General features: G+C 39.5%; 1 protein-coding gene across 2 annotated transcripts in view; it reads right to left on the bottom strand.

Annotated features, from left to right (window-relative positions):
* LOC124712237 (xenotropic and polytropic retrovirus receptor 1) overlaps positions 1–21,904 on the bottom strand; it is a 123,617-nt gene that overhangs the window by 20,896 nt on the left and 80,817 nt on the right. The window contains exons 7-9 of one of the 2 annotated variants that reach the window (XM_047242534.1): positions 20,281–20,358; positions 6,050–6,244; positions 3,452–3,621 (exon numbers count right to left, since the gene is read on the bottom strand). In XM_047242534.1, the coding sequence (XP_047098490.1) occupies positions 3,452–3,621; positions 6,050–6,244; positions 20,281–20,358 (443 nt within the window). The remainder of the gene's footprint in view (positions 1–3,451; positions 3,622–6,049; positions 6,245–20,280; positions 20,359–21,904) is intronic. The other variant, XM_047242542.1, reaches the window with a different exon arrangement.

Raw genomic sequence — 21,904 nt, 5'->3', positions numbered from 1 at the left:
GAGCACCTAATCACTGTCTCTTCGATTCAGCATTTAATTCAGAAGTGTAGCTATTGGTAAAGATCTTTAAGATGTAAATATGCAAGACCATGATGTCTACATCATGCAAGGAAGCAATGACCACTTTCCTTGTGACATTCCAGTCAACCCCTGGGCAAACCTGCATATTATTTGAATTATTGTATCTGCCTCATTGAACCAAGAGTGTACACAAAAAACTGTAGCAGCAGACGCCCACGCATTATTTTGCTTCAAAAGCAGCAGAATTTCTTCACTGCTTCTACTACACAGTCCCCAGTTTTGATGCTGAGTTTGCCACTCATCTCACTACTGCTGATCCATCTTTTTCAGTTTTTCTTAATGCATATTCTGTGCTGCACACTAATCAATCTATTCAACAGGTTCTGTACTACATGCTCACTTCCACAGAAAATAGCACTGTTATCAGCAAATCTAATCATTGATATGTTTCCATCCTGAATTTTAATGGCACTCTTGAACTTTTTTATTTACTTCATTGCTACTTTGATATACAGGTAACAGCAGAGGGGAAAGACTGCATCCTTAACAGATGTTCTTTTTAATCCAAGCACTTTCTTTCTGAATAAAAAGCTTCAGTTAATTTGCTGTTTTCAATTAAGATAGAACACCAAGCTTTTGATGATACAGAAAATCACTGAAAGTTTGAGATTTTATCCAAATTTCATGTGTCATGTTAACCAAGAACTTTTTATCCAAGGACTCTATTGCAAAGTACTTTTGCTTCTTGTACAAGGTACACAAAATAAATTTGGCCTCAAAAATATTTAAAAGACTGACATGCACCTGAATCTTATTAATGAACAGGATTACTGTTCATCACAGAAAATACTGTAAACCCTGATTTTGATGCATCATTTGTTTGCTGTCACATGTCTGAACATGTGCATCTCTCACATACTCTGTCCCGAGTACTTCGCTGTATCATTAAATTTGAGTGAGAAAGAGGAACAAATGTGTTTAGTGACCAGTTGAATGGAACACATGACAAAACCTCCAGCAAAGTCTGTAATACAAAACTTAGAAGCAAAAGACATGAAATGGACTAGAACAAATAAAAATTGTAACTATCCAAAAAGAGTTCAAACACCAGAAAAATTGCTCAAGTGAAGGCAGGCCTCGAACAACATCTGACAAAATCTAAACACCATTCATTTGTGCATATTGGACTTAGGAGATCATTGTGTCATAGTATTATCATAAAAGACGTGCATCTGCAACCTTGCGAATTTACTGTTGTGCACAAGTTAAAGCACTCACACAGACTTTCAAGTATTAAGTTCTGCCGGTGGCTCCTGAGAAGTGGAATCAGTATTTTTTGGATCTTCAGTTTTTAATTTCTTCAGATGAGGGCTGGCTCAGCCAGTAAGGACATGTGAAATCACAGAACATTCGCCAGCACTATAAACCTGATCATTATTTTGAAGAGCCACTGGCAATGGGTCATTGCATAATCTCAAGATTGGTGCCTGGTGTGCAACACCTGGTGTCCACATTATAAAACAATTTTTTCATGAAACTATTAATGCTAACCAGTATATCTAGAAACTGTTTAATCTATACAGGAATCAACTCACAGAAGGTGAATGACTCTATGAATATTGTCTGCGAGCCACAGCAACAACACGCACCACCCTCACAATGTCGTCATGTGAGCACAAGTTGTTTGGCGAGCAGAGGACACTCAGCAGAGGCAGTACAATCACCCAGCCACTTCGATCACCTGGTTCTCTCCCTGTTATTTTTATCTGTGGCGCAAATTGAAGGTTCAGGTGTACTCAAATAATCCTCACACTGGAAGAGCTACAGCAGACCACTGCTATTGCTGCTATCACTCAGGCAGAGCTTCTACACATGCCTCACAGTTCGATAAATCACACACAGTGCTCCATCATCAGTTGTGACCACTTCCAGCATCTTTTGTGATGTTTAGTAACAAGGGTCAGTCCTACATCAGTCTTACTGTAAATATTTTATGGATCAGTTTCAGTTTTCCAATCCTGTACATACTGTATACAATTCATTTTCCCTCCCAAAGTACACTTATTTTTCTGAGGATTTCAAACATTTTGGACCAGTTTGTTTTTTCTAGGCTGGAAAATCTTATTAAAGTGTTTTATTTATTTTATTGCTACCATTCATTTGTTGTAGAGTATGGAGAGTTTTTCTGATGCCTTTACTTTACATACAGCCAAACTTAGTGTCCTCAAGCCAATTCTCACCTTTATTTTCAATATGTCATTCTGATAAGCAATAACTGACGGAATAATAGTTCTCTCATTCATCAGCCCTTGTTATCTTTGGGTTTCTTCCCACTCCATTTGTGTATAGATTGTGAAAAGAGTGACTGCATGAATGTCTACTAGCACACAGTATTAGTCTAATCTTGTCTTTGAAATCCCTGTGGGAACAATGCATTATGGGCAGTAAAGTATTCCTACGGTCCTCAGTTAATCTATAAGTGCTGGCTGCTGTGGCTGAGCGGTTCTAAGCGCTTCAGTCTGGAACCGTGCTGCTGCTACAGTCACAGGTTCGAATCCTGCCTCGGGCATGGATGTGTGTGATGTCCTTAGGTTTAAGTTCTAAGTCTAGGGGACTGATGACCACAGATGTTAAGTCCCATAGTGCTTAGAACCATTTGAACCATTTAATCTGTAAGTGAAACTTTGTAAGTAGTCTTTGTTGTTGTCTATTTTGAAGTGTCAGCAAATTTATACCTTTCAGCATTTCTACAGCACTCTCCCATGACTGAAACAAATCTGTGACCATTTAAGCTGGTCTTTTTTATGTACATTCAAGGTTCCATACTACTCCCAATCAGTATGGATTTCCCATATTTAAGCAATAATCTAGGAAATGTAATAGAAGTATTTTGTAAGCAATCTCCTTTGTAGACTGACTACATATTTTTAGTATCCAACCAAAGTCTGCTGCTTATTTTACCTACAGCTGAGCCTACGTGAACATTTCACTTGATATTTACAAAAAAGTTTTACACCCAGGTATTAGAATAAGGAGACTGATTCCAACTGTGACTCATTGATATTGTAATAATAATATGAATATTAAGACAGATTGCTATTCACTGTGGAAGGAGGCACCAAACAGCGAAAAGGGATATCTGTGGATTTTAGCTATAGGGCAAAGCCCTTATTTAATGGGAAAAATTACATGCACGACTCACACAATACTGATATGAGAGTTGTGCACTGTGCGCAAGTGAATGACTCCGACACTCACTCACTCACTCACTCACTCACACTCTCTCTCTCTCTCTCTCTCTCTCTCTCTCTCTCTGTCTGTCTGTGTGTGTGTGTGTGTGTGTGTGTGTGTGTGTGTGTGTGTGTGTGTGTGTTCTCCATTTGATGACTTTGTTTGACTTTTTTTTCCAGCTTATACTTCATATACTTACAGTTGAAGAATATACAATTTCTTCTCGTAAGTATTTGTTGTCTCCTGCTTTCTTGTCAAACAATCCCCAATCCATTTTTATATCCCAAGTATATGCATAGCAGGAGCTAAGGATATATGAAAGCACCCACAAATAAAAATATGGATTTTCTGAAGTAAACGTGTATTTACCTGCAGAACAGACAGATTTCATAAGATGATAATAAGATCAACTGGATATAAACAAATGAAGATATAACAAACAACACTATCATAGGTTATACATTACATACACTCTAGATGTTCATTTAATTAACACAGAAATTCAGTGATGCTGCAACATGTAAATGATTTTTTGACTTACTTGTGGCACCCTGCATCTTGTAACTGATGCACTGATGAGCAAAAACATTATGACCACCTGCTTAATACCTTGTTGGACCATCTTTGTAATGCAATTTATCATTGATTCTGCACATCATCAATTCTACAGTTCATTGGTAGGTTTGTGGAGCTATGTGGCACCAGATGCCTACACACACGTTATGTAATTCCTGTAGATAACTGGCTGCTGATTTGTGTATGTGGTGATCATGCTTGACAGCGACCCAGATGGGAGCCATTGGATTGACATCAGGCAAATTTGGTGGCCAAGACATTGACATGATTTCACTATCATGCTTCTTGAACTACTGTAGCATGATTCTGGCTTCAAGACACAGACAATTGTACTGCTGAAAGATGACAGATGACATAATTATCTGAGAAGACATCAAGCATAAAGCAGATGGTCCGCACCTGACACTGTGTCTTCGATTACTACCACAAGTACTTTGCAAGCACAAGATAATGCATATCACTGCTTACAGCCAGCTTACATCCATGGCTGGGTGAATGTTTTGAGCAGCTGTTCGCCTTGATGATGGCATTTGTGGAAACTGCCATCAACCTGGTGTAGCAAAAACATGATTCATCTGTTGAGCCAACATGTTTCCAGTGATACAAGGTCCAGTCTTGATGATACCGAGCCCCCTACAACCTTAACTGATGATGTCTTGGGGCCAACATGTGAACATGTAGGGGTCATCTGCTGCGGAGCCCCTTGTTCAATAATGCACACTGAATGTTGTGCTCCGAAACATATGTGCATCCACCAGCATTGTGCTGTTTTGCCAGAGATGCCATAAATCATTGTCTTAGCCTACTTTTCAGAGTATGCAACTCTCTATCCCCCATGTTCTGTGAAAAGTCATGGATGCCCTAACCACTTAGTGCCTAGTGGTAGTGTCACTGCCCTCCTACCAGTTTCCAAAGATGCTCACAACAGTAGCACTTGAACATTCAATCAGCTTCGCCTTTTTTGTGGTACTCATTCACAGGCTCTGCAGAATAATAATCTGCCCTTTGGCAAAGTCAAAGTCACTTATCTCAGTGGATTTCTCCATTTGCAGGACGTATCTTCATAGGGTAAACCCCCATCCATCTCTGCTCGGCTTACATGTTTTTCTCATTGTGTCAGGTGACAGCAACACCACCAGGAGGCATGAACCTCACAGTGGACAGTGGTCACAATATTTCGGCTGATCAGTGTATGTTTACTCTTCAACTGTGCCATAAAAACTGAATTACAGCAGCATATACAACATTTTTCTCTTATCTAGTTCCTACTATTTGGAACACTTTTATTATTTTTATACATTTCTTTCTCTGAAATGGACCTTTAACAAATCAGTTTAATGGTACATACTTATTATTGTTGCCAAGAAAATTTTTGCAAGTGTTTCTGATGAGCAGGACCAGAGCTACCAAAGTAATAGCCATGTTCACCACAGCGTGAGCATAATGAACATTTTGTCTCTCTGGCCGGTGGGCTACCTGGTTTCTAACGAAAGACAGTAGGAAGTCAGCACTGGCCATACACATACAGTGATATAAAATGGACTTTTAAAGTTTTGAACTTAAATCATGGACATGAAACCTACATTCTTGGCCTCGTCTATTTCTGAAATTTACTTCCTATGGGATCTACACCTGGTATATGGATATTTTGTGGGAGTTTCCACCAAGTATTTGGAATATCAAAACAAGTTTATGAGATCATATAACAGCCAATTCATTGTTTTAGATGTTATTTCCACAATCAATGCTTGGAATCCAGCAACAGGTTAAAATACTGTAGCAGGAATTATAGAGATTTAGTGGTCAAGTGCATATATTGGGAATTTTGAATTACACATTGCATGACAATAATTCTAGCAATCAATTATTTTTATAAGTGTCATTTATTCATAGTAAATACAACCCAACAATAAAAAATTAATAAAACGACAACAGTATATCAAGTTTTCATTCTCCTTTGTATGTTCAGTCGTATGCATGGGAAAAAAATTTCAAATGAATTTATTTTTAAAAATCAGTGTAACTCAAATATTTTGCATAAATTTTCCATCCCCATAATCAAAATAAAGTAATTTTAAAACAGTTTTTCTTAGTATGAAAGTCATGCTTTGTCTTTATCTGAACAAAACTGGGACTTTTCAATAACTCTTACTAATCTCTATTATATTTCAATAGCATTACCGTACATTGAGGCAAGACACTAGATTAAAGGTATACTCACTTTCATTTGCAATATTAAGTGCTGAAAAGAGGATGACAAAAAATGATGTTGCATATTTTCCTGCATTTACTAGATGTGGGAAGGCCTCTTTGGTGTCCCTGTATCGGCGCAAGCACTGTGCAAATCGCCACCAAGCTGGGAGACACCCAACCATTGGTCGTAGGAAACCACGGAGGTCAGTACATTGGCGGCTATCTGTAGAAAAATAACAAAAATAAAAGAATGTAACATGGTTTTATTCCAATCTCAATACAGTATAAAAGCTATTATTAACCGCAACACAAACTACAGATAGTCAAGAATTAATTCCATATTGAAAATTTCCTAAAACTTTTAGTTAAAAATGTATGTTTCTGAATTAGTATAGTTTTTATACACTGTTAAAATCCCATACAATTACAGGTATTGTCGGCAATCTGGACTCTGCTCCTTCTGAATACACTGCAGAAATGTGCTCACCTCAATACTCAGAGGAGCTTAAAACTATCTATCCATGATCAAGACCCAATAGTTAGTGTTTTCATTGAGATGGAGCACAAGCTCAGATGGTTTTAGGGACGGGGAAGGAAGTCGGTCATGCCTTTTCAAAGGAACCATCCCGGCATTTGCCTGGAGCGATTTAGGGAAGTCACGGAAAACCTAAATCTGAATGGCTGGATGCGTGTTTGAACTTTCATCCTCCCAAATGTGATTGTATCACAACACTCCAGCACAGCAATGAAATATTTACTTAATTTAGCTGAAGTAGGCATCAAATGTCTTAAACTACTGTCATGAATGTTCTGTGTGGTGATCACATCATCACTGCCCTAAGCAATATGAAATCTGTGATGCTGCCTTATTTGGAGAGGTGAAGAGCCAGCTGAAAGACCTGCAATAATCAATATTTGAAAGTTCCTATAAGTAAGAAGCAATGAGTGAGCCTAGTTAAAGTGCACAGTATAACTACACTGGAGCATTGTGTTGAAAAATGGACTGTAACCAAATTATTTTGAGAAAGTAAACATATGGTTAGGATCCTGCATCAGACAATACACAGGTGTACTTTTTTTACTTTGACTATCATTTTTGTCACACTCTGGCCACCTTCGGGCCATATAAAATGTATTTAACTACACATTCCACAATTACAATAACCAATCATTCTCGAAATGCAACATTTTTGTACAACTCGTGTATTACATTTTTACCAGAATGGATCATTCCAGATATTACTCAGGTAATTCTCATCACCTTTCAGATCATGGACTCACTGATTTCCATTACCTTCCTGTCATAAATGTTCTGTATGGTGTTCATATGATCATTGCCCTAAGCAGTATGAAATCTGTTTCCACTGTGAGAAACATGGTCACCTTAGCACTAATTGTAATTTTCATACTTGACGCAAGACCAAACAGCCACAAAACAGTGTTATCTGGTCTTCAGTACAAAGACTGGTTTCATGCTGCTTTTCATGCTACTCTATCATATGCAAGCCTCTTCATCTCAGATTAACTACAACAACTTACACCCTTCTGAATGCAACTTACTGTATTCACCTCTTGGTTCCCTCTCAATAATTTTTACCTCCCACACTTCCTTACAATACTAAATCAGTGATCCCTTGATGTCTCATTATGTGTCCTAACAACAGATCCCTTCTTTTAGTCAGGTTGTGTCACAAATTTCTTGTCTCCCTAATTCTATTCGGTATCTCCTCATTAGTAACATGATCTAACATCTAACATGCAGCATTCTTCTGTAACACCACATTTAAAAAGCTTCTATTCTCTTCTTGCCTAAACTGTTTATCACCCATATTTCACTTCCACAGATACCTTCCGAAAATATTCCTCACACTTACAGCTATATTTGATGTTAACAGTTTCTCTCCTTCAGAAATATTTTTTCTTGCCATTCCCAGTTTCCATTTTAAATCCTCTCTATTTTGGCCAACATCAGCAATTTTGCTGCCCAAATTACTTTTTGCATCTCATTTCCTAAGCTAATTCTCTCAGCATCATGTGATTTAACTTAATTACATTCCACTATCCTTGTTTTGCTTTTGTTGATGTTCATACACTGAAGAGCCAAAGAAACTGGTACACCTGCCTAATATCATGTAGGGTCCCCGCAAGCAAGCAGAAGTGCTGTAACATGACATGGCATGTACTCAACTAATGTCTGAAGTAATGCTGGAGGAAACTGACACCATGAAACCTGCAGGGCTGTCCATAAATCTGTAAGATTACGAGGAGGTGAAGATTTCTTCTGAACAGCACATTGCAAGGCATCCAAGATACGCTCAATAATGTTCATGTCTTGCAACTGCACATGCCCTACACCAGTACAAAGCCTCCACAGGCTTGGGCAGTCCCCTGCTGACATGCAGGGTCCATGGATTCATGAGGTTGTCTCCATACCCGTACATGTCCATCTACTTGATACAATTTGAAATAAGACTCATCCTACCAGGTAACGTGTTTCCAATCATCAAAAGTCCAATGTGGGTGTTGACAGGCCCAGGTGGGGTGTAAAGCTTTGTGTCATGGAGTCATCAAGGCTGCACGAGTGGGCCTTCAGCTCTGAAAACTCATATCGATGATTTTTCGTTGAATGGTTTGCACGCTGACACTCATTTATGGCTCATCATTGAAATCTGCAGCAATCTGCAGAAGGATTGCACTTCTGTCACGCTTAACGATTCTCTTCAGTCGTCGTTGGTCATGTTCTTTCAGGATCTTCTTCCGGCTGCAGTGATGTTGCAGATTTGATGTTTTACTGGATTCCTGATATTCACAGTACATTCATGAAATGTCCATATGGGAAAATTCCCACTTCATCGCTACCTCAGAGTTGCTGAGTCCCATCGCTCGTGCACCGACTATAACACCACTTTCAAACTCACTTAAATATTGATAACCTTCTATTGTAGCAGTAATAACCAATCTTAACAACTGCGCCAGACACTTGTCGTCTTATATAGGCATTGCCGACTGCAATGCCATATTCTGTCCGTTTACATATCTCTGTATCTGAATACACATGCCTATACCACTTTCTTTGGTGCTTCAATGTATTATATACTCCTTTCAAAATGCTGTCCATTCCATTCAAGTGCTCTTCCATGTCCTTTGCTGTCTCTGACAGAATTACAATGTCATCAGTAGACCTCAAAGCATTTATTTCTTCTCTCTGAACTTCTAATTCCTACTCCAAATTTTTCTTTAGTTTCCTTTACTGCTTGCTCAATATACAGATTTATAATGATTATGTTAAAAGATGGTACTCACTGAGTGATACCAAAGATTATGCAATGGTGGATAATGTATTGCCACTGGACTGTGACAGAGAGGGTAAATAAGCTGGGAAATAGAGTGCGCCCCGTGTAGCATCCTTGGTAATGTGGGATTACATCAGCTACATAAGAAGACAGCCATTGGTCAACTCCAGAAGGCAACGTATATGTAGGCAACAAAACGGAGGGCTCTGATTAGCCCAAAACACAAGGAAGCACTTCCCTATCTTATGTCAAGGTAATAAATAGGCAGTTAGAAAGGGATGGCAGAGATGAGTGGTTGCATGTCGGGCGTAGATCCTGCTAATCATGGTAAAACATTCCTTATCAGTTAAATTGTGGCACTGTTTAGAGTTTGTTAAATGTAACTGTCATTGTTCTGGAGTGATGTGTGAGTGGAAGACCATTCTAATCTGCATACAATGTAGATGGAAGATAAGTGATTGTGTAACTGTTTTTTGTAAAGCACCACAAAGGAAATTACCAGAATAAAAAAGGGATCCCTTCAAAAAATGTATGCACAATTATTTGACCACTAACTCCTGTCAAACTTCACATCACCATTACAGCCATTCATCCAGATTCTGAGTCCAGCTAATCCACGACCAGAGCTTTTACTGAGCAGAGGGGACATAATCATCTGAAAGACACAGGTCAGTGTATTTCAGCTATCTACAGTGAGATACAATGGATGTACATGTCCTCACCAGCAATCTTGCCGAGTTCAATCTATAACCATAGGTTCTATGACCGGTCTTGTAAACACAAGAGGAGTGTTGAAGATTTAATAACATCAGAGATAGGCTACAGCCCTGTCTCAATCCCCTCTCAACCATTGCCTTCCTTTCATGCCCCTCGACTCTTATAACTGCCATCTGGTTTCTGTACAAGTTGTGAATAGCCTTTTCTACTTGTATTTTATCCTTGTTAGCTTCAGAAATTTAAAGAGAGTGTTCCAGTCAATACTGTGACTGGAACAATATGTTGACACAATAGCAATTCAGCACATAAAATTCAAACTTCAGTAAACACAGAAATGTGTATTAATAAAACATGTTAATAGCTTTATAGATTTTAGACTAAACAACAGTACACGGTGTTACAGAAAGAATGACATGATTTGGGATAGTAATAACTGTGAAACAAGGGACACACCAGTAAGGAAATGTGTGTTGTTAGAATGAGTGTGGCCTAAAGTTTCACAAAATCACCCTTAGGTGTCAGTCAACACATCTTCTCCATTTGCAGGCAGTCAGAAGTAAGGTGGCATCTGTTCGACAAAAGGATGTTTTGTGTGCAGCAGTTGCAAAGATTGAGTCAATGATTTTCGTCCAGCATGCTTTTCGTCAGCGTTTTTGATATTGATCCATCTGCACCCAAAAAACATTCACTGCTGGTATTGCCAATTTGAAGAGGCAGGATTTTCCAGGTTGACCTTGCACTTCTGATGCATGGTGAAAAAAATTCGGCAAGTGTTTGAGCAGAGTCCATGAAAGTCTACTCACTGCACATGCAGATAACAGACAAAATGGCCCTAAGCACTATGGGACTTAACATCTGAGGTCATCAGTCCCCTAGACTTAGAACTACTTAAATCTAACTAACCAAAGGACATCACACACATCCATGCCCGAGGCAGGATTCGAACCTGCGACCATAGCAGCAGCGCAGTTCCAGACTAAAGCACCTAGTATCGCTCGGCCACAGTGGCCGGCTAGAGAACTGACAATGACTCATACAACTGTCTGATGAGTGTTAAGGTATCGTTTGGTCTATAAACCATACAGACTACAAACAGTGCAAGCTCTTTGGGTTGGTGGTAAAACAATATGGGCTGACTTCAGCAATGCTCTGATAGAGGACATGGAAGACAGTATATTATTACCACAATCAATTTTCAGAGATGAAGCAACATTTCATGTTAGTGGTAAAGTAAACCGACATAATGTTCGCATATGGGGACTCCAGAACCCTCATGACATTATTGAGCACAAAGGAGACTCATCTAAAGTGAACATTTTTTGTGTCATTTCTCGTGAAAAATTCTAAGGTCCCTCCTCCTTTGAAGAAACACAGAGAGACTAGAATTATCTATTTTCAAATGCTGCGAGCTTGGCTTTTTCCATAACTTCAGGAAGACCCTGATGACTTCATTTTCCAACAGGATCACAATGTATCCCAAGTCTGTAGTCTGTTTTTATCAATTTTGAAATCAGGTCATTCTTTTTTAAACAACCTGTATTTCAAGTGGACAAGGAGTCCCTTGCATCTTACCGACTCTTTGTTTGCCTTCCTGACGTACTTGATTCAAAGGAAGCCTTTTTGACATTTAAATACCGCACCAATGTATCTTTTTATGTGCAAAATGGCTAGGTCTTGAACAGATGATATTTTTGACACTTCATTTAAAGCAGCTTTTTGTGAAATATTTCAATTTTTCCTCAGCTTATTAATTAAATTTTTGTTCATTACCCTGATTACTTTCAAGCAATTAAATATTTTCATGCCAAACTAGACCTGATGCTGATCACTTTGAGACTCCGTTTATCTGTTTCTCTCCCTTTGTTTACAACCACTTGCCACAATTTATGATTTATAGTGGGCATAAGTTACAGACAAAAGGAACATTTCAAGTTGATTTATAACGTAAATGTGTAGCCAGACAAATTTACAGTTCAGTCATCGGTTCATTGAATACAGATAATATTTTCTACCTAGAGGTCTTCAATCAGTTGGCAGTCTTAATGAATGAGAAAATCCACATAGTGTCAAACAGTTGATGAATTATATACATTTTCACATCTTTTATCTCCTGGTCCAGGTTGTGCAAAAGACACAGGGTGAGAGTAACATCAAGCCAACCACTATTCCCTATTTTGCCCACCCCCATCCTCCATGATGGAGTTAAGACAGAACTTGACTGCTTACAGAAACAAAATCTCATTATTCCGATCTCATCTAGGTGTTGAGCACCTCTATTAATAGTTGTTCAAAGGCAAATGGCTCTCTTAGACTGGGTGAAAATTTCAAGGCAATAAACTTGTAAGTTGTAGACATATTTTCAATCCCTTGATCCAAAAATTTATTTTCCAAACTAAAAGGTGCTAATGATGCACTAAGGTCAATCTCTGTAGAATGAATACCTACAGCTGCCAATAGGTTTTAGTTTGAAACACTTCATTCAGTTTGAATCAATATAAGAGGTCCTCATTTGGAATTTTGACTGCGCCCCCCCCCCCCCCCAAATCTTTCAGTACTATCTGAACAGTTGATCCACAATATTTCTGACCAATTCCGACCAACAGGAGATCGGAGGTTTCAAGAACAACACAGAAGCACACCATGCATTGGAATAATTTTTGCATTGCTGCAACCACAGTTGTGGGAGAGTTGAAAATGGATTCAACAAGTTTTGACATGTGTGAAGTTAGGTTGGCCAGACTTCCTGCCAGTATGGGCCAATCTGACATAGACAGCTTATTTACTTCAAGGCTTCGCTTCAAAGCATGACTCATATGCTACTACTTGGCCCAGGAAATGGATTCCACTGGCTTGTCATTTCACCACTGCCTTTGCTAATGTGCTTTCCTTGCTGCATGGATAAGAAATGAAATTGAGCATCTGGCCAGCTCATATGTATGGATTATGATCCTCAACAAGACACTTCTCCAAGCAGTTTCTCTCAATGGCTTCAACTTTCAGGTCTTCAGGAGGGCTGTTTCACATATTTTTAATTGATCTGGTCATCTCAGCCTTCAAAACCACTCATAGGCTCATCACTCCATGTTGAATACTCACAGCCACCAAGGTCTGTATGAGCAAGAGCGGTGACAAACATTTGGTACAGCAAGCCCACAAGGTGTCACTGTGTTTTGAGACACATTAGATTTGCTGAGACTTGTATGCCATTTGTCACAGAGCTACAACGATGGAGGAGGGCCTTCTATAAATGTTAGTCGACTTAACGTTAATTCTGCAGGGCAGACCTGGAATATGCCAGAACAGTTCTGGCTGGGATAATTTCTTACTTTTTAATTTTATTAGGGATTTGAATCATATATAGTCAGATGAGTGAGGTGCCCAAGACAATGTTAATGGACTTGCCTGAAGTTTTCTTTGTTCGCTCTTAGAACCACTGGAAATGAGAGTGACTAAGTTTTATTTTCACAAATCTTATATTTTGTGAACAGTAGTGTGCTAAAATAGAAAAGAAAGAAAGAAAAAAAAAGCAATTATGGATGAAGGTTCAGGAATATCACTAGACATCGCATTAAAGAGAGTTAAAACAGAAATTGGAACGTAAATTTTGAGGCAAGATTTAAAGGCAGTGTTCCTTTGATAAAAAAAAAAATTAATTTACCAAAGCAAATGTTCACAAAGTTCCATCTTGGGACCATTATGACAATAATCATCATAACGTTTTTGTCTCTTGTCTTTTTTTTGTCCTATAGTTTCAAAAAATTTGCTGCATTATTTTAAAGAGGCAAGAGAAACACTTAGGATCTGTATTCAACAGAAAAAATAGTTATTAATAATATGTTCAATTTCTGACAGTGCCTGAAAAGGATAATTGCTCTCCTGTGGGTTACATTCAGTGCCCTTATAGATTAAGTATGACTACAGTAGATAAAAATTTTCCTTCTAGGCACAGGCTCATGAACAAAAGTGAAGGTTATTTTCTGATATTACCATGTTTGTAAACAAGTTCGTTGTGAAAATGTAATGGTGAAATAATTATGATAATGAAATAATGAATTCATTAAATGTGTACTTGCCATGCATAGTTTTCGTTGCACGCCATTCAGTATCACACTTTGCCTATTTCCCTCTCGCTACAAGTAAGACCAAGTCACTTACAAGTGCTTGTGCTTGAGCCACTAGTTCTCACTAGCCCACTCCCAAGTAGCTGCTAAATTCATTACTAACGAGAAATCTTGATGCAAATTCTGACTGTGTCTAATTTTAAAGCACCTGCCAGGCCACACAGATCTCTGGCAAGTGCACAGCAGTGTTCCTGCATGGCAGACAGCAGTAAAACCTCCTTCACTGACTATATACACAGCAGCACAAGCAAGAATTATCACACCTTCGTTTCCATACAGTCACCATGTTGTGGGGGTTAATACACGGTCAGCTCACTCAGGGTGGGTGCTTGCACCAATCAATAGATATATGGTATGCTACCTTTGCTATGCGGACAGGGATGGCTGCCAATGGCAGTACTATCATTTCAGCTGTGGCATAAGTTGCATTTCTCAGAGCCTCATGCTCATTACAATCTTTGTCTTGCATTGTGGATGCCTTGTCTCACCATCACCTCCCCCTTAGGCCATGTCCTACGTGAGTGACAGAAGCGAGCAACAGTGCACGACAGCTTCAGGTGACAAAAACACAACTGCAGGTGTAGTTATGGAAGTGTCCTACATGAGCAACATCTGTGTCACTGCCTGTCTCCCGCTGCAACTGGCGACGTTTAAATTCAAACATGTTTGAATCTTGTCGCTGCAGCACATGCAACACAGAGCAACAGTCACGTGTCTACTTGGCAAAGCAGTGGAGGGGATGCGATGGCAGCTATGAATTACTTAACATCCTATTTCAAGAAAACGATTCGGCAAAAAAATTTGATTCTTCCACAACCTATAGCTTGATACCCTTAAATGATAAAGGTCAGACTTTATTTTCATTATTCGTCATAGTTACTGTGCTACACGAAATTGAGTACATGGCTGCACGAAATTTTTAAGAATCTGCAAAGGTAAAATAACACTGTGTAGACTTTCTGTATCGTCCATTTAAGGCCATACATTATTGCGTATGAAATGTAACCAATATATCTAAATTGTATTTAAAGTTGAGACTGGAATGATATCTCTTTTCATTCTTAAGATACTGGTTCTTATATCCGCAGACTGGTCGCTCACATCGTGTCCGAACCTTTCCTGTGCTTCAGGAATCAAGTGGTCATAAAAATTGTCGTATATCATAAAAGGTTCTTTTTGTAAACGCGTGAGCAGAGCAAAAACAAGACTCTCTATAACTTACACCATGAAGTTTTGTCCAAATTTTCATAGGCAAACCAAGGGAGAGAAACAGGTAAACGGAGTCTCAAAGTGATCAGCATCAGGTCTAGTTTGGCATGAAAATATTTAATTGCTTGAAAGTAATCAGGGTAATGAACAAAAATTTAATTAATAAGCTGAGGAAAAATTGAAATATTTCACAAAAAGCTGCTTTAAATGAAGTGTCAAAAATATCATTTGTTCAAGACCTAGCCATTTTGCACATAAAAAGATACATTGGTGCGGTATTTATGTGTCAAAAAGGCTTCCTTTGAATCAAGTACGTCAGGAAGGCAAACAAAGAGTCGGTAAGATCATGCTTTCTGAATGAAACTTGAAATTAAAAAAATGGAAGGAATCACTCAAATATTTTATGAAATTATTCATGTAAAAGAAATAAGTAGATCAGAGAAATGTTCTATGTGCCTTTGAATGATGCTCGAAATCATAAACAGAAAATGAACTACACTAAACGTTTCCCTAATATTTTTTATTTTATACTTTAAGACAAATCATTACACAAAATGTTTGACTTTCTTTTCAAAAATTTTGTAAGCTTTACTTTTACAGTAATTGAATCGCTTGGCCTTAACACTGACTGCTGATGAATTACTTTCGCAACATGAAATATCCGTAAAATTTCATGGTTCATTGTAATTTATTAGGAATTAAATGCATGTAATATACAGTGACAGGTGTGAAGATCAAGTTCTTTGGCAAGGCCTTAAAAATATACTTAGCGATGCAGCGTAAACAGTATACATAAAACTTAGTATACAGAATCATAATTGAGTCAGTAAAAATATAAGAATTGCCGGGAGTCAAACTCAGGACCACAGCTACCTACTGTCCAGGAGTCTCATTGTTTCTGCTTATGTTTCTATTTACCATAGTTAGTCATGTAATAGTCATTCCTCTGCATTTATTGGCTGTTAAAAGTTCTTGATCATGTAAAAAAAACATTTGTATTTAATTTATTGATGACATAGTCGAATGCTCCTCTGCTCATTCATGTGTATTCGAAGAACTTGTCTGGTGATCTTCGTAGCTGACGATACTTATGAAATTCTCCACGGAGGTTCCTCTATTTGTAAATATCATGCAGAGCATTCCTTTTCACTTTGTTTTCTTAAGTAAACCTAATTCTGTAGCCTTACTCTACAGCTACAATATTCTACAGGTTAAGGATGCCGTTTTATAGGAACAGCTGGTTGGCTCTAAGCAGCCATCTTGCAGCGCAACATGGTCGCTCGCATGCAGGACATCCAAGGTTGTCGCCCAATGTTGCTGCTTGTTGCTGGAGTGTCGCGTATGCAGAAGTAGCTCGCTGTCACTCGCTTCTGTCACTCACACAGGACATGGCCTTACCAGCACAAGCTGCAGTAGCGACAATCTCACAACTGCTGTTACTCAGCAGGTACTGTGGATTGGCTTCCCACACCAGTCCCACAGCAGGCAGCTGCAGCCTCAGCTGATTTCTCAGCTCTGTTGATCAACATCTGGGATAAAAAATGCCAGTCCGCAACATCCATGGGTTTGGTGAGTTGTTTCAGTCCCTATGTGCTGCCTCTGGAAGAGAGGGAATCTGTATCCAACAGCGAAAGTGACAGTATGTGTGGTGTTGAGGACTCAGCCAGCAGCCAAGCATACAGACGGGTTATGCATGCATGAACCTTGCAGGAGACAGCTCTTCAGGCAATGGACAACGGATGGTCATACTCCACCCAGGCAACAGACAAGGGATGACCATGCTCTGCTCAGCCACCAGGCAGCAACCAAGTGTCACAAAAGGTCACTGGCCCCATCCACTTTCTTCTCTTGGAGCCATGTGATCGAAATTATTACCTACAGTATCCTAGCACCCAGACACAGCATCCAAGCTACAGTCACCCACAATCAGGATTTCACTCTGGAGCTGCCACTATGACGATGATGACACAATGCATGTTTACTTTTGCCTCCACGAGCTGCCAACTATGGACCTTCCCCATTCATGGCCTCTACACTGAAGAGAGACAGCCTACCACATTGTGATCAGCACTTTGTTTCTTACTGCCAATATAATGGGCATAAACTTTTCCTTGTCCTCTCAAGACTTTAACTTTTGCACATCCCTCTTGGGCTTTGATTGAGCTATGCTTGGGGTATACACATTAGAGTTTGGAACTATCAGTTTACTGCGACTTTTTCAGGCCTTCAGCCTTCACGTATTACTGTTGTTCTTTCCACATTCAAAAAGTGAGTAGTTTTCAATTACTGTGTTCTAAAATAACCCTCATTGGAGAAGACAGTTTATGTATGTTACAATAAACTTCATATTAATTTTACAACTGGGTATTTTTCCTGCACTGCCTTCAACAGATAAGTTGGCGATGAGGGATCCCCTTCGACCACTTCTCTCAGATTAACAACATAGTCAAAAGCTACTGGATTTCACTCCCTTAACTTCAGCAGTTCAAAAAGAAGGATGAGCCAGGGACAAATATTTACCACCTTTTACAACAGCTTAACCTGTAATTAGAACTCCAGGCTCAGCCCTATGACAGGTTGAAATCCAGTTTGTTACAATACTTTTAACTCCCTGATGCATGTGGCAGCAACCCAGTACAAGCTTTTTAACTGCCATAAACTTAACAGAATGGATCACCCACCTCCAGTGTTCATCTCACAACTGCTGTTTTCAGTGTAGTAATCCTCAGTGCAAGCAATAATATGTAGATTCCTTTGTCCATGACGTGATACTCTTGCACACCCCAATGAAGGGCTATGCACAGATCTCCTTAAATTGATGGATTCTTCCTTAGAAACATGTCTCCACATTACAGAGCTTTTAAACAGTCTCTCAGATTATCAGCCATCCTGCAAAATCCATCATAACTGTTCACTGCCTCATCAATATCATGCTACCCTCAGTCCAAGTCACACTTCACACCTAGGTCAGATTAACACAATGCTGGCAAAGATTCAGCAGCCAGTGTGTTATTAGTCATCAGTGCCACTGCCAGTGCACTTAAGTGCACCTCTTGTGAGAAGTCCAAACATAGGACTGCAATGTACCACTTCGTGCTCAAAACAAATGTCAACTGTGCACACATGCACCTCTCAGATGTGGGGTGGACCTGTTTCCATGTGTATCATACATCCAGTTTGTGCTTTGCCAATAAGAGGAATCTCTATCCCTCATGTTAGCCATCACCAACTTGCCCACTGAGCTGCAGATACACACGGGGTCCTGCGTGACTATCATGGATTGGCAGTGTTATTACTGCATGGCGTCCCTTTTGGCATTGTGCTGCATAGTTACTGCAATGACACCATTAAAGTCAATGACCAATTTACAGCCCAAGTTCAGTACTGTTTGATAAATCTCTCAGCTAGGATTTTGGTCATCAACTCTCCTAGAGCCATCAGTCCCTTGGGCCTGGATCTGTTCAGTGCTCTTGGCTCAGAAATCCATGACTCCGCTCCCATCATCAAGTCACTGTGTGCCAACAACTTCCTAAATGATCTTGTTTAGCTCAGTGTTCATGCAATCTTATGTTGGTGTCAAAGATTTTGAGGCACATGCCCATCAGTGACACTGAACTTCTTCAAAGCCTGAAATGTTCCCTTTGCGCTCAGAGACAAACTTCAGCTGGAGCTACAGTTATCGTAGGATGAGGATATTCTCACCCCCATTTGCAACAGCCAATGGGCTGCCCCCATAGTGATCATAGAAAAACCAAATGGTGCACTGTGCATTTGCATGGACTTCAGGACAACCATTAATGCCCACTCTATCATAGACACATACTTTATTCCTAGGGTAGAGGACATAATGATTCACCTCATGGATGGCAAAGTATTTGTCAAGACTGATCTCCATGAGGCATATCTCCAGCTTCTGTTGGCTGAAGACTCACGATGCTTCTCAGTGATCAAAACTCCATTCAGACTGTTTCAGTAAAACAAGATTTCTGTTTTGGATTGCCAGTGTTCTGGTAATTTCTCAACACTACCTCAAGCCCCTCACCCGCAATGTGCCAGACACAATGAATTGTTTAGATGACATTCTTGTTACAAGCAAGGGCACAAAGGACTTGGCTAACAAGCTACATACACTGCTCACGGTCCTCCAAAGGCCCACCACAAATGCAATAAAGACAAGTGTTTTCTTTTTCTTTGAGCTGGATATCAGTTGGGGCAGTCCTTTCACATTTTACAACATAGAAAATTATTAGGAGTTGTCATCTTTCGTTGAAAGCGTAGCTTGCCATGGAGCCAGGTGGAGAGCAGATTTTTGGTTCTCGTTCTGGCACAGTTGACATTGGCTACTGGGTTGAGTGAACATTGTACTTGATTAACACTGCATGCAATATATTACACAAACTATACATAAATCTGGAGAACTACTATTAAATATTTACTGATCCTTTTCATAATTAGTATACCAAATTCCATGGATAACACAACCCTACTGTAAAAATTTCAAATCATTAACTTCAATACTTCTTGAGCTATAAATTTTTACCAAAAACACATAATAACGGTTTCATTAGCACAGATTTCTGACATCATTAAAAGTACATTGGAAAATTATTATTTTATTGTGTTTTGGTTGTGTGAGTGTTTAGGAGAGACAGTGAGAGAACGGAGGCCATACGTAAAGTGAGAATGTGATATTTTATAAAAACTAAGTAAATGTATGTGTGTTGAATTTGTTGTTCATTAGAGGAAATTTGTGCATATGTTCATATGAGCTTGACTTTAGTTTTGGGACTACGAAACATCTAGTCTAAATTACTTGTGGTAAACTGATTGGCTGACATTAGAAATGCCATGAGTAAAGAAGTGCTAGAGATGATCTGATTAGATGCTTAACATACTAGCCAATAGAAATTCAGCATTACCTGTGCATTTCAGTAGGGTTTTGTGCCTCAGATCTATGAGTCTATATGGTCGCTCGGGAGCCGTCTTCTGGTAAACACCTAGGTTAAACAGCGCTGATTAAATTTGTACCAAAATGAAGATATTGCTGATGAAAAGCGACTTCAGTGTTGAGTGTTTTGTGAAAGTTTGAGCTCTGTGAGTAGTTTATTGTAGGAGATATTTGCGTGTGAACATTTCATGTTATACATTAACTCTGCATGGCATGTTTTATGCAGATTATGAGACATTATGCCAAGCACTTCTTTACAAGAAGCCTACTGAACAGCTGAATGTGTTAACTCACAAGTAGTCATAGGTCAGTGACTGTTCAGGAAATTCAGAATCTTGGATCAGACTAAATACCTTCTGGCTGCTTTTGGGTGTGAATTTGTAACAGAGACAGTCAATGACATTGCATAATTGATGCTGGAATACTAAATGCAGAACTGATAGTCATTTTTCTTGTTTTAAACACAATAAACCAACCTGAAGAAAATGTTGATATTTTTTCAAATGACTCGTGTAAGAATCTCGAACACTCAATAATTAAAACTAACTTTCAGCTACTGCCCATGGACGAGAGTTATGTGGCCTTTGTGGGGTAGCTATTTAGTCGAATTTTCATCAATGCTGCTTTTGTCAGCTAAACTAGTATCTACGATTACGGACTGAAGGTGCAGACAACCTGAAACCAATACAGGTAGGTGGACTGATTATAGAAAGAGAGCGCAACCTGCCCCGTCACAATGTGTTTGATGGGGGTGAAACGATCAACTGCATTTGTATCTAAGACTCTCTCCACTCCACAGCGTAACTACAGTCAAATAGGGGGAGAACAATCCCTAGCAATCATATTTGGCCTAAAGATGTTTCACAACTATGTCTACGGCTGCCATTTCATGCTGTTCATGGACCACAAGCACATACTTCCTCTTTTCAAAGAGTCGGCAAATATTCCGACCTAAACAGCATGCCATCTTTAGCAGGCAGTGCTGTTTCTTTCAAGTTATAATTATGACATTTAGTATTGTTCCTCATACGCCCCTGGGCCAAGACCGTCCTTTGATGCACCTGCTTCCACCTGGACATCACCAATGAGGTAGTTATGGCCAACTTCCCATCGGACGCCAAGCAGATTTTGCACTACACCACCGAGGACCCAGTGCTCTGCAAGTTACTCTGCCTGGTGCAATGCTGCTGGCCACCGGACCATAAGCAACTTGACACTCAGAGGTCCAGGCCTAATGGCAACACTGGAATGAGCTCTCAATAGCAATCCTGTCTCTCTTGCACGTCAGCCACTGGGGCATTGTGCTCACCAAATGCATGGCCCACCACTGTGTCTACTGGGGTGGCATGGTTATAGCCTGCCTCACCTGCCAGAGCAAGAAGGCCACCCCTCCATGTAGTTTCTTTCCCTTGGACAGACACCTGGTTCCAGCTACACTTGGATTTCTCTAGTCCCTTCAGGGGGTACTCCTCGTCATTCGCTACAGATGCTGATAGTGGCTTCCCCTATATATAATGAATGTCAACAATGTCTGCTGGACAGACCATTCAAATTCTGTCCTGCATTTTTTCAACTGAAGGGCTCCCAGAAACTAT

This window comes from Schistocerca piceifrons, chromosome 1 (genome assembly GCF_021461385.2).
Source record: "Schistocerca piceifrons isolate TAMUIC-IGC-003096 chromosome 1, iqSchPice1.1, whole genome shotgun sequence".
NCBI classification, from domain to species: Eukaryota; Metazoa; Arthropoda; class Insecta; order Orthoptera; family Acrididae; genus Schistocerca; species Schistocerca piceifrons.
This window is presented reverse-complemented; position numbering and strand designations above follow the sequence as displayed.